The sequence below is a fragment of the Heloderma suspectum genome, chromosome 5, assembly GCF_057233095.1.
Source record: "Heloderma suspectum isolate Gila_16-S chromosome 5, 16-S_ref, whole genome shotgun sequence".
Taxonomy (NCBI): domain Eukaryota; kingdom Metazoa; phylum Chordata; class Lepidosauria; order Squamata; family Helodermatidae; genus Heloderma; species Heloderma suspectum.
The window spans coordinates 96,564,707-96,582,670 of NC_139462.1; the positions used below are offsets into that span (position 1 = coordinate 96,564,707).

The window sequence follows — 17,964 nt, forward strand, 5'->3', positions numbered from 1 at the left end:
TTCATGGCTACAGTCACCGTCTGCGGTGATCTTGGAGCCCAAGGAAGTAAAATCTGTCACTGCTTCCATTTCTTCCCCTTCTATATGCCAGGAAGTGATGGGGCCAGATGCCATGATCTTCGTTTTTTTAATGTTGAGTTTCAAACCAGCTTTTGCACTCTCCTCTTTCACCCTCAACAAGAGGCTCTTGAGATCCTCTTCGCTTTCTGCCATTAGGGTGGTATCGTCTGCATATCGGAGGTTGTTGATAATTCTCCCAGCAATCTTAATTCCGACCTCTGATTCATCCAACCCGGCATTTCTCATGATGTACTCTGCATATAAGTTAAATAAGCAGGGTGACAATATGCAGCCTTGTCGTACTCCTTTCCCAATTTGGAACCAATCGGTTGTTCCATGTCTGGTTCTTACTGTTGCTTCTTGACCCTCGTACAGGTTTCTCAGGAGACAGGTAAGGTGGTCTGGTACTCCCATCACTTTAAGAATTTGCCAGAGTTTGTTGTGATCCACACAATCAAAGGCTTTAGCGTAGTCAATGAAGCAGAAATAGACGTTTTTCTGGAATTCTCTTGCTTTCTCCATGATGCAGCGAATGTTGGCGATTTGATCTCTAGTTCCTCTGCCTCTTCTAAATCCAGCTTGTACTTCCGGTAGTTCTCGGTTCGCATACTGCTGAAGCCTAGCTTGTAGGATTTTGAGCATCACCTTGCTGGCATGTGAAATGAGCGCAATGGTGCGGTAGTTTGAACACTCTTTGGCGTTGCCCTTCTTTGGAATTGGAATGTAAACTGACCTTTTCCAGCCTTGTGGCCACTGTTGAGTGTTCCAGATTTGTTGGCATATTGAATGCAGCACTTTAACAGCATCATCTTTTAGGATTTTAAATAGCTCGGCTGGAATACTGTCATCTCCGCTAGCTTTGTTGTTACTAATGCTTCCTAAGGCCCACTTGACTTCACTCTCGAGGATGACCGGCTCAAGTTCAGTGAGCGCACTATCATGGCTATCAGGGACATTCAGATCTTTCCTGTATAGTTCTTCTGTGTATTCTTGCCACCTCTTCTTAATCTCATCTGCTTCTGTTAGGTCCCTGCCTTCTTTGTCCTTTATCATGCCCGTCTTTGCACAAAACGTTCCCTTGAGATCTCCAATTTTCTTGAAGAGATCTCTAGTCTTTCCCATTCTGTTGTTTTCCTCGATTTCTTTGCATTGTTCATTTAAGAAGGCCTTCTTGTCTCTCCTTGCTATTCTCTGGAACTCTGCGTTCAGTTGGGTATATCTTCCCCTTTCTCCCTTGCTTTTCGCTTCCCTTCTTTCCTTAGCTACTTGTAAAGCCTCATCAGACAGCCACTTGGCTTTCTTGCATTTCTTTTTCTTTGGGATGGATTTCGTTGCTGCCTCTTGAACAATGTTACGGACCTCTGTCCATAGTTCCTCAGGCACTCTGTCTATCAGGTCTAATCCTTGAAATCTATTCCTCACCTCCACTGTATATTCATCAGGGATATGATTTAGGTCATACCTGAATGGTTTAGTGGTTTTCCCGACGTTCTTCAATTTAAGCCGAAATTTTGCAAGAAGCAGCTCATGATCTGAGCCACAGTCAGCTCCAGGTCTTGTTTTTACTGACTGTATGGAGCTTCTCCATCTTTGGCTGCAAAGGACATAATCAATCTGATTTCGATATTGACCATCTGGTGATGTCCATGTGCAGAGTCGTCTCTTGTGCTGCTGGAAAAGAGTGTTTGCTATGATCAGCGTGTTCTCTTGGCAAAACTCTATTAGCTTTTGTCCTGCTTCATTTTGTACACCAAGGCCATGCCTGCCTGTTATCCCGGTGATTTCTTGACTTCCTACTTTAGCATTCCAATCCCCTATGATGAAGAGGACTTCTTTTTTTGGTGTTAGTTCTAGAAGGTGTTGTAGGTCTTCATAGAACTGATCAACCTCAGCTTCTTTGGCCTCAGTGGTTGGGGCATAGACTTGAATTACGGTGATGTTGAATGGTTTGCCTTGGATTCGTACTGAGATCATTCTATCATTTTTAAGATTGTACCCCAGTACTGCTTTTCCCACCCTTTTGTTGACTATGAGTGCTACTCCATTTCTTCTAAGGGATTCTTGCCCACAATAGTAGATATGATGGTCACCTGAATTAAATTCGCCCATGCCTGTCCATTTTAGTTCGCTGATTCCCAAGATGTCGATGTTCAATCTTGCCATCTCATGTTTGACCACCTCCAGCTTACCTTGATTCATTGATCTGACATTCCAGGTTCCTAAACAATATTGTTCTTTACAGCATCGGATTTTCTTTTCACCACCAGACACATCCACAGCTGAGTGTCCTTTCGGGTTTGGCCCAGCCGCTTCACTCTTTCTGGCGCTACTTGGAAATACCCTCTGCTCTTCCCCAGTAGCATATTGGACACCTTCCGACCTGAGGGGCTCATCTTCCGGCGTCATATCTTTTAGCCTTGTGATACGTTCCATGGGGTTTTCTTGGCAAGAATACTGGAGTGGGTTGCCATTTCCTTCTCCAGTGGACCACATTTTGTCAGAACTCTCTGCCATGACCTATCCGTCTTGGGTGGCCCTGCACGGCATAGCTTATGGCTTCACTGAGTTACGCAAGCCCCTTCGCCACAACAAGGCAGTGATCCATGAAGGGGATTTATATCCTACCCTTTCCTTAACAAGCCCAAAATGGCTAACGTGTTAAAACAATAACTGAATTTTTTTAAATATTGACAACAATAAATATACTAAAACCTCAGAGAGAAAAAGCTAAAAATGCAAACAATTATTAAAACTAATTTAGCCACAACCATTGAAACCACTTCAAAAGGCAGCCACTGTTTATGGCCCAAAAGCCTTCCCCAAAAGGAAGGTTTTCCTCATCCTATGGAAAGCCATTAAAGAGCTGGTAAGATGTGCCTTCCTTGGAAGAGATTTCCAGAGCCTGGATGCAGACACTGAAAAAACCCTCTCCATGGTCCCAACTAAGACATATTTCTGGGGACATTGGGATATACAGGGGGTCCTCTGGCGATCTCAATAGGCAAGCAGATTCTTACAGGAGAAGGCAGTCCTACTGATATCCTAATCCAAACTATAAAGGACTTTCATCGCCAGCCCTTTGAACTGGGTCTGGAAATAAATTGGAAAACACTGTAGCTATATGTTTTTTCAAAATTCCTTTTTTTAAAGGAATCTCATACTTCCTATGTGCCCTGTTAACAATCTGGCTGCAACATTCTGGATTAGTTTCTGAGCACTCTTCAAAGGCAGCCCTATGTGGAGTGTATTGCAGTAATCCAGACACGATGTTAACTAGGCATGTGTAAATAAGTAGTCCAGAAAGGGCCTTAGTCCTCTGTATAGCTCCTTAGTGCTCCCCATGAATAGCAGAAGCAGAATAAGTTGTGTAACATTATGTTTTAAAAATTCAGTCTAGATTATGCAAGCATGGAAAAATCATGCAAATATACTTATGTATAACAATGGCAACTTAAACTTTTTTCATCTGTGCATGGAATACATCAACCCAGATTAATTGTACTTGTATATTAACTTTAATTTAGTTTTTAATTGAAATAACAGTTTGGGTGTTTCTAGTGGTGAACATTTATAACTTCCTTAAAATGTTGAGGGGGTCTATTGGTTCTAAATACCTAAAAAATTCTTCTGTGCTAGGCTATGGGACTGGGTTAGAGGACCCTAGTTTTGTTTCGTGCCAAATAGAAATATGCTGTTCCTTAAGTATTTAGAGTTCAAAACTGGGCCAGATTCTACAGCTGTGATTGGCGCAAACCCCCCCCCCCCGCTTTTTTAACCCACAGCCCAGAAGATTCAGGTGCAAGGGCTAAGGCAGTGGTTGTAACACAATCTCTTTCTCCCTGTGGACTCTGCTCGGCTGTTAAAAAGTTCTTAAATACATTCGTATTTATTCTCTCTCAATAACTGTAAATATAAATATTAGTTTTTAGACAAACAAACTGGAAGCTTGAAACGGCTTCACTAATAAAACAAGTCAGTAGCTTCCTTCCTGTAGCAGCTGCTGGATTGATCCAAACTTTTGTTACAAAATTCAGATCCAAATACAGTTTTGCAGTGAAAAGGAAATTTCCCTTGAAATAGTCCCAACTTTTGTGAAGTGGTGTGTGTGTGTGTGTGTGTGTGAGAGAGAGAGAGAGAGAGAGACTTCAGTTCCAATGAATTTATCTTTAACATTGCTGCTTTACAGAGGGAGAAAGTAGCGGAGACTTTTAAGGAGGTGGTGGTACTTCTTATGAACACACGTACACACATATACGCACATATTGTTGTTTTTAAAAGCATATTTACCCCTGTCAGATTTAAATTTTTCCAAATGTGATAAAGATGGTCACTATTTCAACTAAATCTGATCCCTAGTTACAGTCCAGTATGGCAGAAACTCTGTCTTGAAAGCTTTATAACTCAGTCTTTATACCCAGGCAAGATTTAAGTCCCCTTCATGGATCACTGCCTTGTTGTGGCGAAGGGGCTTGCGTAACTCAGTGAAGCCATAAGCTATGCCGTGCAGGGCCACCCAAGACGGACAGGTCATGGCAGAGAGTTCTGACAAAATGTGGTCCACTGGAGAAGGAAATGGCAACCCACTCCAGTATTCTTGCCAAGAAAACCCCATGGAACGTATCACAAGGCTAAAAGATATGACGCCAGAAGATGAGCCCCTCAGGTCGGAAGGTGTCCAATATGCTACTGGGGAAGAGCAGAGGGTATTTCCAAGTAGCGCCAGAAAGAGTGAAGCGGCTGGGCCAAACCCGAAAGGACACTCAGCTGTGGATGTGTCTGGTGGTGAAAAGAAAATCCGATGCTGTAAAGAACAATATTGTTTAGGAACCTGGAATGTCAGATCAATGAATTAAGGTAAGCTGGAGGTGGTCAAACATGAGATGGCAAGATTGAACATTGACATCTTGGGAATCAGCGAACTAAAATGGACAGGCATGGGCGAATTTAATTCAGGTGACCATCATATCTACTATTGTGGGCAAGAATCCCTTAGAAGAAATGGAGTAGCACTCATAGTCAACAAAAGGGTGGGAAAAGCAGTACTGGGGTACAATCTTAAAAATGATAGAATGATCTCAGTACGAATCCAAGGCAAACCATTCAACATCACAGTAATTCAAGTCTATGCCCCAACCACTGAGGCCGAAGAAGCTGAGGTTGATCAGTTCTATGAAGACCTACAACACCTTCTAGAACTAACACCAAAAAAAGAAGTCCTCTTCATCATAGGGGATTGGAATGCTAAAGTAGGAAGTCAAGAAATCACCGGGATAACAGGCAGGCATGGCCTTGGTGTACAAAATGAAGCAGGACAAAAGCTAATAGAGTTTTGCCAAGAGAACATGCTGATCATAGCAAACACTCTTTTCCAACAGCACAAGAGGCGACTCTACACATGGACGTCACCAGATGGTCAATATCGAAATCAGATTGATTATGTCCTTTGCAGCCAAAGATGGAAAAGCTCTATACAGTCAGTCAAAACAAGACCTGGAGCTGACTGTGGCTCAGATCATGAGCTGCTTCTTGCAAAATTTCGGCTTAAATTGAAGAACGTCGGGAAAACCACTAAACCGTTCAGGTATGACCTAAATCATATCCCTGATGAATATACAGTGAAGGTGAGGAATAGATTTCAGGGATTAGACCTGATAGACAGAGTGCCTGAGGAACTATGGACGGAGGTCCGTAACATTGTTCAGGAGGCAGCAACTCAATCCATCCCAAAGAAAAAGAAATGCAAGAAAGCCAAGTGGCTGTCTGATGAGGCTTTACAAGTAGCTAAGGAAAGAAGGGAAGCGAAAAGCAAGGGAGAAAGGGGAAGATATACCCAACTGAATGCAGAGTTCCAGAGAATAGCAAGGAGAGACAAGAAGGCCTTCTTAAATGAACAATGCAAAGAAATCGAAGAAAACAACAGAATGGGAAAGACTAGAGATCTCTTCAAGAAAATTGGAGATCTCAAGGGAACGTTTTGTGCAAAGACGGGCATGATAAAGGACAAAGAAGGCAGGGACCTAACAGAAGCAGATGAGATTAAGAAGAGGTGGCAAGAATACACAGAAGAACTATACAGGAAAGATCTGAATGTCCCTGATAGCCATGATAGTGCGCTCACTGAACTTGAGCCGGTCATCCTCGAGAGTGAAGTCAAGTGGGCCTTAGGAAGCATTAGTAACAACAAAGCTAGCGGAGATGACAGTATTCCAGCCGAGCTATTTAAAATCCTAAAAGATGATGCTGTTAAAGTGCTGCATTCAATATGCCAACAAATCTGGAACACTCAACAGTGGCCACAAGACTGGAAAAGGTCAGTTTACATTCCAATTCCAAAGAAGGGCAACGCCAAAGAGTGTGCAAACTACCACACCATTGCGCTCATTTCACATGCCAGCAAGGTGATGCTCAAAATCCTACAAGCTAGGCTTCAGCAGTATGCGAACCGAGAACTACCGGAAGTACAAGCTGGGTTTCGAAGAGGCAGAGGAACTAGAGATCAAATTTCCAACATTCGCTGCATCATGGAGAAAGCAAGAGAATTCCAGAAAAACGTCTATTTCTGCTTCATTGACTACGCTAAAGCCTTTGATTGTATGGATCACAACAAACTGTGGCAAATTCTTAAAGTGATGGGAGTACCAGACCACCTTACCTGTCTCCTGAGAAACCTTTACGAGGGTCAAGAAGCAACAGTAAGAACCAGACATGGAACAACCGATTGGTTCCAAATTGGGAAAGGAGTACAACAAGGCTGCATATTGTCACCCTGCTTATTTAACTTATATGCGGAGTACATCATGAGAAATGCCGGGTTGGATGAATCAGAGGTCGGAATTAAGATTGCTGGGAGAATTATCAACAACCTCCGATATGCAGACGATACCACCCTAATGGCAGAAAGTGAAGAGGATCTAAAGAGCCTCTTGTTGAGGGTGAAAGAGGAGAGTGCAAAAGCTGGTTTGAAACTCAACATTAAAAAAACGAAGATCATGGCATCTGGCCCCATCACTTCCTGGCATATAGAAGGGGAAGAAATGGAAGCAGTGACAGATTTTACTTTCTTGGGCTCCAAGATCACCGCAGACGGTGACTGTAGCCATGAAATTAAAAGACGCTTGCTCCTTGGGAGGAAAGCTATGGCCAACCTAGACAGCATAGTCAGAAGCAGAGACATCACCTTGCCGACAAAGGTCCGTCTAATCAAAGCTATGGTTTTCCCAGTAGTAATGTATGGCTGTGAGAGCTGGACTACAAGGAAGGCTGAGCGCCGAAGAATGGATGCTTTCGAACTGTGGTGCTGGAGAAGACTCTTACGAGTCCCCTGGACTGCAAGGAGTTCAAATCAGTCCATCCTAAAGGAAATCAACCCTGAGTGCTCATTGGAAGGACAGATAATGAAGCTGAAGCTCCAATATTTTGGCCACCTAATGCGAAGAGAAAACTCCCTGGAAAAGACCCTGATGCTGGGAAAGACTGAAGGCAAAAGGAGAAGGGGACGGCAGAGGATGAGATGGCTAGATAGCATCACGGATGCAATGAATATGAACTTGAGCACGCTCCGGGAGAGAGCGCAGGACAGGAAGGCCTGGCGTGCTATGGTCCATGGGGTCACGAAGAGTCGGACACGACTGAACAACAACAACAACAACATCAAGATTTAAGTGTTAGCCTTCAAAAAAGATTTCTCCTATGTTATCTTTGCCTCCTATTCCTGAAATAGACATGTAACGGTATAATGAAGTTACCTCACAAAATGGACTGGGAGGTGATAGTATCAAGAGTCTGAAGCAGGATATGTATTTATGTATTTGTTTTATATCCTGTTTTTCCACCTAAAAATGGCACTCAAGGTGACTAATAGTAAAGTACAGTTTAAAAACAAAATCTTAATTAAAACGTAACATAGCAACAAAAAACACACAATAAAAGAAATAAACAGCACCCGACCAATTAAAACCCCTTTCAGCAACAGACCAGCTTATATGCCAAAGGCCTGTCTGAATAAAAATGTATTTGCATGTCAGCAAGACAATAGAGAGGGAGCCAACCTAGCCTCCTTCAGCAGGGAGTTCCAGAGCCTGGGAGTGGCCATTGAGAAGGTCCCCAGTAAATGTGTCTCTGGTGGCTGTTGGACCAAGAGAAAGACCTCCCCCCAAGATCTTAAAACCTGGGCAGGCTCGTATGGGAGAATGCAAACTTTCAGGTAGCCTGTTCCCAAGCCATATAGTGACAGGGATCTGAATTTACACCTCCCAGAATCCTCTGAAATTTTTTAGGCCTTCATCTAGGATACTATTTTGATTTTCATGTTAAAATATTTTTCTTTTATACTGTAAAAATAAGGGGTGCTTTTTTTTTTCTTCTATTTTCAGAATATTGGGGAGTCAGAGTTACCTATGGTCCTGAAACAATTGTTGCCTATCATCAAGTCTCATAATAACAGGACGGATAATGATTATACTCCTGAAGACTTCCTCGTATTGCTGGTGTATATTTACTCTATAGTTGGGGAAATCAAAACTGGAAAAGAGTTAGATGAGGCTGAAGGAGAAGTGAAGGAAGCCCTTGCCCAATCTATTTGTGATGAACCTGAGCTGCCTACCTTACTGCAGAAACTAACAGGTAAGTATGCACTTCATGAATTCCCTTTCTAGTTCAAGCAGGAGACCTGTTCAGACATGATTTATGTCACAGGATTCCATTAACTAAAATGTGTTGAATATACCTAAAAATAGATTTATTGTGCTGAGGCATGTAGGATTTCACTAACTCCTTCTGGGAAATAAGGGTTAAGTCCCCCACTTACCTGCGAGTTCCCCATCCGTGTCAGGGTGGGAGAGCACCCCAAGGTAGTCCTGCACTTGGGCACACCTTCCCCCATCCCATACCTCCCCCCCCCCATTTTATTTTATTTATTTACAATATTTATATACTGCTCCACATCAGAAGATTTTGGAGTGGTGAACAACAAGGTAAAAGCATAAAACACCAGGTTAAAACAGTTAAAATTTTTTTAAAAGACAAATTCCGGTTGAATTTAATAAACTGCGGCTGGTCACGCAAGGAAGAAAGGAATTATCAGTTTGGGGGAATGATCTTGCCCATGGTTTGCCTTTGAAAAGTCAAGCTATGGGAAGGATCATTCCCCTGAACTGGGGAAGAACCTGTTTTTTGGGGGGGTTGGATGTGAGGGGGAAGTGGATGCCCAAGTGTGGGACCCCCCAAGGTGCTGGCCCACCCTGGCATGAAGGGGGATCCTGCAGGTAAGTGGGTATTTAAGACCCTTCACCCACTCCCACCCTCCGCGAGATGGGAGAAAAGATAAGGGTCTTAAACACCTACTTACCTGCGGGATTCCTCTTCATGCCAGGGTGGGTCAACATGCCAGGAGGGTCCCACACTTGGTTATCTACTTCCTCCTTACCCCCCCTTTCCATTTTTTTTCATTGCTTCATTCCGATCTTGGGCAAGATCAGAACAAGGAAATTAAAGAACTGTAGCACCCCATTTCTTCTGAAGAAACAAGGGTACCAGGCACAGGGAGGGGGTGGGAGCAGGTGCGGGCACCCCCTCCCACCTCTTCACTAGAAACAGGGCACTTTCCCACCTCCCCATTGCCTTGCTTTTGACAGCTGACAGCAGCAAAGCAGAGTCAGTGATTGTGGGGCTGGATACTGGTTTTCCCCGCCTGCACCCCTGCATGATTAGGCAACATGGAGGGGGGGAAGCCAGTATCCAGCCCCGCAGTTGCTGACTCTGCTTTGCTGCTGTCAGCTGTCAAAAGTGATAACTGTCAAAAGCAAGGCAGAGACAGTGATCCCTATGGGGAAGTGGGAAAGCGCCCCATTTCTACTAAAGACACAGGGTGCCTGGCATGGCACCTGTGCAGCATTGGGAAACTGGAGAAAAATAAATAAAAAGAGCCCCCATTTGCACACATTCCCCGGCCATGGGGAAGTGCAGGAAATGTTTCTTAGTCCTGTTTTTGCACAAAAATGGGACCGGGAATTTTTTTTTTTAAAAGAGACCCAACCGCAGTTGTGACCATGATCAGAGCCAGAAAGGGGGACTTGGCAGCAAACAAGACAGATCTGCCACCAGGTCCCGTGGGGTGCAGGTTGGAGGACTGGGGCGGTGGGTGGGGACGATCAGGCAAACAACCCACCCATATGGGTTGTTTGCCAGATCATGTGGTGGGTGCACTAGCCACCCACGGTGGATTGTTCTCAAAACAACCCACCCTGCATGGCTTTCCAACCACCCTGGGCTGACGTGACGTATGAACACAGCCACTGATATTGTTGCAGTCTTCTGACTATCCATCTCTCTTGAAACAAGGCTGCACAAGCTGGTAGGTAAATGGACTTGAACTTTTTATTGTTTGTCAGCTCTTTCCTGCAAAGTAATGATCTCGGTTTGGAATAAAATACTTGGTTTCCAGATCACCCAGACCTCGACGCCTTATTTAGGTCAGTGTCTGAAGTGTCTGTTTTGTTTGTTCTGGAGTTGACATAATTTTGGGAGGCACTTCCTATAACTGTGTGCGTCCCATGAGGAAATAGTGGATGTAGAATCTGTGGCTTAAAGGATGCACACTTGCACACTGACTTGCAGTCAGAGTATGTGGATAAACCCAGATATTTGGATTTAAAGACATTCTTGCATGAGCAGAAGGCAGTTCTGGGCAGTTCTGTCCCTCAAGTTTCTCTAATCACCATTCTTGCCATAGTCCCCACATCCCGTACTGTCCCAGATGGTCCTCCCAACTGTCAGGAATACTACAGCAGGAAGGGAGAGGCAAAAAAGCTATATTTTTCAAGCAGAAGTCTGCATGCAGTAGTTGGATCAAACTCAGGTATTTTGTGTGGATTACTTCATATCAGATATGCACCAGAGCAAACGCTGAAGAGTTATTGCTGAACCTGACAAATCTTATAACTGGGGGGGGGGGGTGTAATATTGGCTACATTTATCTATTAAAACAGTCTTTTCCCATTGATCAATGTAATGTTGGCTTTGGAAAGTCAAAATTAATTAAAAAGGCATGTTCAGTGAACCTCAAGATCTGTCCCCTCTGGCAAGATCTGTCCTCTCTGGCAAATAGAAACATGTCTAAAATACATACTGAACGTTTTATTGAAATAGTATATTAGCTCATTAAAAGGGCAGCAACATGAAGACCTTGTCAGTGGGTCTGTAGTTCTTGAGATGACTCATATGAGGAAATGGAGTAATCACCTGTAGATGCCATTAGCACATGTTTCGCTTGATTTAAAGACTAGAACTACATAGTGACACTTCAGAAACAGAATAGTTGTAGTGCACATTGTATATGCATTCTAGCCTTCCCCCACCTTGTGTCTTCCAGGGGTGCTGAACTACAATTCCCATCCCATGAAGAATGTGGGGAGGGAGGCTGATGTATTTGCTCTGCAGAGGTCATGATTTTTCCATATGATTGTGGAATACTCTCCCCTTGGAGATCCATCAGGCCCATTCTCCCTCCACCCCCAAATTACTTGATTTGGCTTCTGTGATCAACCTGGGGTGGTACGAATGATCAGCGTGCCAGCAGAAGGTTACTTAGTGCTGTCCATATGGCTGGGGTCCTGGGGCAAACACTGCATTTGTTCTGAGGGTAAGTGTTATGATTAGTGTTGAAGAAACTGAATCAGATGCATAAGCATAGCATGCTGTTTGTTTCCTTTTGAAGTCCCAGTGGCATTGAACTGGTCCATACCAACAAGGTGGAATTCAAAAGCCCTACTGAGGAGACTACAGAGAGAGATTATGGAGCTCAATGTGTTGTTAGTTGCTTTCAGACCTTGGAATTCAGATTCTTAGCATCGGGGCCAGCCTTAGTAGTGGGTGAGCTCAGCACTCACCCAGGACACCAAGCTGAAGGGTGACCCTGTGTTGGTTGAGTGCACTGCCTGCAGTGAGCTAGGGCAAAGCATATCAGGAAGTGTATTTAAGCTTTTTTTCAAAGTTCTACAGGTTGTTTGGGTATATAAACCAACCATAAAAATGAAGTTCCATCGGTTAGCTTTAAAGTATGTTCCTTTTTCCATTTCCAATTTAATGTCACTTGTTCTAGATAAAAATCAGCAAAACATAGCTTTACTTTGAGAAAACATTAGCAAGAGCTATAAGAACTATACAGGACTATAGGATAATAACAGTGTTGTTGTTTTTTTAAGATGACTGGGAGGGTGGACTCAGGTGGTGCTTCTTGCCCAGGGTGCTATTTATATAGGACTAGCCTTGCTAAGCACCAAACTGCCCAAGACCAGGCCTGACAAGCCTGCATGTTCAGGATCACTGTGGCAGCCAACAAGTAACTAATGAATGGTAAAAGTGTAAGGGACATTTGAGGAAGCTATGGGCCCTTAGCTAAGCTCCTTCTGCAGTCCTATTATAACTTCCAGTTATATTTCCATAGACATTTTCCCTTTTGTTAAGCATGATGAAATGATAAATCCTTTGGAATACAATGTAGACCTGTCCTTGTACTCTTTCCATTTCTCTTTCTTTCTCTCTCTCTCTCTCTCCCTCTCCCTCTCTCTCTCTCTCTCACACACACACACACTCTTACTAGTTAATGTTATTAAAATCAACCTCTGAGAGAGAATCACACATTTCCCAAGAAAAAATCAGGAAATGCCCAAATTAACACGTTTTATGCAAGTAGGTTTTGTGAGTCTAAGACTGTTTAATTTAGGTGATTAGAGAGCATGTGGCTAATAACACAGCTATGTCACTATTCAGATTTTCCATAGTATAGATACTCATTTATAATGACTTGTAAATTCTGCCAGGAATAGAATAGCTGTTTGCGTGAGAGGTACAAAATAAACAACTGTTGTAGAACATAATGCAGATGTTATTCAACAGTATAAAATCATTGTGGGAAACGCCTGGTGTACATGAGAACAAAAGCAGAGCCATCCTATATCCGTGGTCTAGCACGTTCAACAAAATATTGTTTGTTCTTTTGTGCCTGCACCAGAGACTTCAGAGAAAATGTGAGCAGTCACTTTCCCCTAGCAATTCATTTCTACACTTCAGATGTTTATGGATACTAATGACTAATAATCATAAATGTTTGCATCAATCATAAACATCCATAGCAATAACTAGAACTGATGAATGTATTGGTATGTGTGTTTGAAGGAAAGCATAATTACTTAGCATTCCTTCGCAAATTAAAGATTTCCTACTTGCATATTAGGGTGTTACTATATACTTATTTATTTCTTTTATTTAAAAAGATTTATAAGCCTCCTTATGGAGTAAACCCTCATAAGGCAGAGTACAACAAAACTTAAAATCACAAAACAATAAAAACAATAATAAAATCAGAATTAACTGTTAAAACTAGCGCTGTGCCGAAAATTTTGATTCTTCCATTTTCAGCATTTGGTGGGGGCAAAATGAATGTTCTGGTGAAAAAGGCTGGGAGAGAACTCCCAGCTGGAGAAGAGTCCTCCTGGGCTCCTGCAAGTGGAGGAGGTGTTTAAAAAAAAATAGAAAGAAGACCCCTCAACAACTGCCTACACTTAAAAAGGTATGTGGAAACCCTGTCCCCCTCCCCAAGGAGAAAATTCTACGAAATTCTCCCCCTCCCTGCAAAAGAGGCAGAAAAACCAATGCCTCTTTCACAGGGAGAGAGAAAAAATCCCCGAAAATAGAGGGCAGGATTCAGCACAGCACTAGTTAAAACCAGACAGTAACATATGCACAATGAGACTCAATAGAATCCTAACTCAATTAAAAGCCACGGTAAGCAGGTAAATCTTTAGGGCCTGCTTGATGGCCTGTAATGGGGCCTGGCAGACATCAGTTGGAACAGAGTTGCACAAACGGGTGGCCACTCCCAAGAAGGCCATATCCCTTGTGCCTGTCAGCCTAATTTCTCTGTAGGCAAACATACAAATAGGGCCTCAAATAGGGCTGATCTCAGAGTGCAGGCAGGCTAGTACGTATGAAGGTGGAAGAACATGGCAGCCCCATGCTGAATTTCCCTATTCCATTTCATAATGTCTAATTCAGCCTTCCCCAACCTGGACTTCAATTCCCATCAGCTCAAGCCAGAATGAACACTGTTCAGGAATGCTGGGAATTGTAGTCCAAAACTTCTGGAGGGCACCAGGTTGGAGAAGGCTGGTCTAATTCAATTTACTCTTACCCTGACCTCATTATGAGATGAATTTCTCCACCTGTTCAAGCAGCAGCCAATGATGAGGAACAGGCCGGGGAAGTGTGTACCATAATGAACTTGGGACACAGATAACTTGAACCAGATGTGTTCTTAGCAAATACTGAGTTCTGCCCTAAAAATTGTGTGCGCTATGCACATACTGTCACATAGGACATGCCTTGCTTTCCATATTTGTATGCAGCTGGAAGTCTCTCAGTTGGCAGCAGCAAATAAACAATAGAGGTTGAGGATTGCATTCGGTCTTTATTTATGCTGTAAAAATACATTAGAAGTAATGGCATAGTTGCATTTATTTGATGAGAGAAATGTTTTACATGTGCAAATTGGTGGTGTTTGAAAAATCTTTTTACAAAAATATCCTGGAAACTCACTGATATTTCCACACCAATCCAGCTAGAGGCTTATGTCCTCTGAAGCATGCTTCCTCACATGCCCCCCCCAGATAAGGAAGGAATTGTACGTGCAGTTCCTGAAATGGCAAAGTGTCATGCAGCAGCTGAGACTGTGGTCATGTAGCCAGATAATTGGCAATTGCTGTGTTCACTGGGTGGGAAGATAGAACAAGGGGCTGGTCACTCTCTGCTCCCTCAAAACAGGTGATTGGCAATATTGTGGATGATCTGATAGGGACTTCATGTAGGCAGGTAGCCCCAGCTGCTGGATGGGGCTTTGTAAGTACCAGGAACCCGCCTGCATTGCTGTGCACACATATAGTTGAATTGGGTCCTTTCTTTGTATAAACTGTATCATGACCATAACAAGCTGTGCTTGTATACTTCCTTTATTCTGAGTGAGTCAATATGTTCTAAACTAATAAAAGTGACAGGAAGATAAATACCTGCTCATATTGGCATCACCTTAACTTATTACATGCGATGCAGTTTCATTTGATATCATTGTTTGTTTATAGTGGAGTATTCAGATGCACTGGACAGCTGAATATATCAGTTCTGGGCTTTGTCGTCGCTTTAATTTATAACAGATTTAAATTCTTCCTTGCCATTTCCAGCAGAAATCAAGAGCAAAATTTTAGGCCAAGTGCTGTTGTAAACTGTAATGGCAAACAGTATTCTTCAGTTAAAAGCTTTCCTTTGGCAGCTGTAGAAGAAAATCAGAACTTTTAAAGTAGTGCTTGAAATTTGGAACTTACATTGATTTTGAAACACCTGTTCACAGCTGAACACAATTGTAAAACAATGCCAAAATGTCAGTTTAACCCAACTCTATCCCCATCAGTTGTGGCTGTGTGGGGAACACTGGAATCTAGGCCCATAGCTGAGGTGAAAAAACACCACGGACCCTAGACTTAATGTACTCCCACAGCCCACAGCCCTCATTGTCTCCTAACCAGGGGGTGAAAAAAGTAAGAGGGCAAGCTGTATGAAGTCCCAGAACAGCTGAACTAGCGTAGACCCCAAGCCTACAGATTCTCTTTTCCAATATATAAATCTACAGAGCTAAGGGAATGGAATTCATTTCATCTATAGGGAAAGGAAGGATGGAGAAAAACCATGAATATAAAACTACTTACAACAGAGACCAACTCCATCGATGGGGAGCCCTTTAACTTGTTTAAAGGCCCTGTTTTTCTGTAGCTCCGATTCTCTGTCATTTCCTATAGCTGCTGTATTGGGACAAAAAGGATGCCTCTAGTCCTTTTTTGAGGAGAACATGCATTCACAAGGAGATGACATTTAAGGGATTACTCCAAAACTATTTTAAAATATTTTTTTCATATGCAGATATTTCACCTCAATGTACTCAATAAAAGTCCTTCAAGAAAAAACCTTAGAGCAGAGATTCTTTAGAATGTGATGCAAAAGTCAGTAAGCATTGATGGAAACCTAAACCACCCAACCGACATATGTGGTTCGACAGGTCTAGAATGTATTTTAATATTATGGAAACATTGTGCTCAAAATTAATTTGGGTCACATTATTGTGTAGGGAAGGGCTGATGTATGCTGCTGGTACAGTTTATTTTATTTGCTATTAGAAAAGAGGTCGTATTTCTAAAACTTCGGCAAAAGGTATGCAAGCTGGTAGGGGAAACTACATGGTACTTGGAGGAGCAAGACTTGGAAATGTTTGGACAATGAATGGAAATAAATTAAGACTGGATTGAGTCTCTTTGGTTGCAATTCCATCCACACTCATTTGGGAATAAGTGTTCCCAAATAAGCCTGCATGTCAGAAGTAAGTACTACTATGTTCAGTAGGGCTTACACTTGTCAGTGTGTTAGGACTGTAGCCTTGGATTGCAATCCTATGCACACTTACCTGGGAGTAAGCTTCACTGAGAACAATAGTACTTACTTCTGAGTAAACATGCATAGGATTGTGGTGTGAATTTCTTTGGCCTCTTTTTACCCCCTAAACCAGCCTCCCCCTCCCAGCATTCCTGACCATTGGCCATGCTGACTAGGACTTATGGGAGTTGAAGTCCAACACATCTGGAGGACACCAGGTTGGGGAAGGCTGCCCTAAACTGCCCAGACTGTGAGCACCTTTGGGAAGTAATTTGTGGGAAAACTGCTGGAGTACGCAATGCGCTAGCATAAGCAACCTCTAGCACAATGCCAGTAGTGTTTGCTGGTGCAGTGGGCTCCCTGGGAAACCTGTTTCGCCAGCAAATGCTGCTGGTGTTGCACTAGAGGTCACTTACGTTGGCACAACACATTTTACATTAGCGGTAGTGTCCGGTTGGATACTGCCCTCTAAGCCCACAGGATAAAGTGGGCTTTCTTTCAGAGAAATAAATTAGTGAAGAATACAAGGAAGTAACACCGAAATTAATTATTTAATATTTATTATTGATTTATTATTTGTATTTAAGATTCCTATAAAACAGGTGCTTTAAGCATCATGTAATTATTTTAAAATAAAACAATAGTATAGTAAAATAAAAACAACGATCTAAAAACACAGCAATACAAAACCAACATAACAGTACAGATACAATAAAACAACATGATAAAATACAATGCAGAGCTACCCAGTAAAATACAGTGAAAAAACAACAACCAAGAAATAAAACAGGAGTTAAAACCACCAACATGTAATAGGGATTAAAGTAACCTTATCTGGCAAGACAAATATTGGTGCTGGGTGAATGTCCTTGAGAAGAGTGTTCTGTATCGGGAAGCCACTACTGAGAAGGTCCTCTCTTTAGTAGTCACCCTCTCAGCTTCAGAAGGAGTAGCAACTTGGAGGAGGACCTCCATAGATGAACTTGGGGCATGGGTAGGCACATATAGGAGGAGGTGTTCCATCAGGTACCAAGTTCCCAAACTGTGAAGAGTTTTATAGGTAAAATCTATCACTCTGAATTAGACTTGGAAAAGAACTGGAAGCCAGTGCAAGTGAGGACTAGGATGATAAGTTAATTGCTTGTTCCTGGTCAAAACACTTGTAGCCAAGTCATCGATTTCTAGATTGGGTCGTACGTGAGAGAGCTGTTAAAAGGCATACCATACCATAGAGGTCATTTGAGCCTATAATGACAATGATGGATCCAAGAGCATACCCAAGCTACAAACCTGGTCCTTCAGTGGAAGTGCAGTCCCCTCCAAAATGGGTTGAATCCCCTCTCATCTTGACTGACAAACCAGTGTCTCTGTCTTGACTTGATTGAGCTTTCCTTATCATGGCAAGGTCTAGCACACTCACAGCCTCACTTGGCA

At 42.7% G+C, this 17,964-nt stretch overlaps 1 protein-coding gene across 7 annotated transcripts in view; it reads left to right on the forward strand.

Moving 5' to 3' along the window:
• SCFD2 (sec1 family domain containing 2) overlaps positions 1–17,964 on the forward strand; it is a 252,196-nt gene that overhangs the window by 94,264 nt on the left and 139,968 nt on the right. For 2 of the 7 annotated variants that reach the window (XM_084856757.1, XM_084856762.1), the window contains exon 5: positions 8,433–8,682. The exons of 1 other annotated variant lie outside the window; for it this stretch is intronic. In XM_084856757.1, the coding sequence (XP_084712883.1) occupies positions 8,433–8,682 (250 nt within the window). Of the gene's footprint in view, positions 1–8,432; positions 8,683–10,448; positions 13,485–17,964 lie in introns of those variants that run through there. 4 more of the 7 variants (XR_014792160.1, XM_084856758.1, XM_084856759.1 and 1 more) reach the window with 4 other exon arrangements.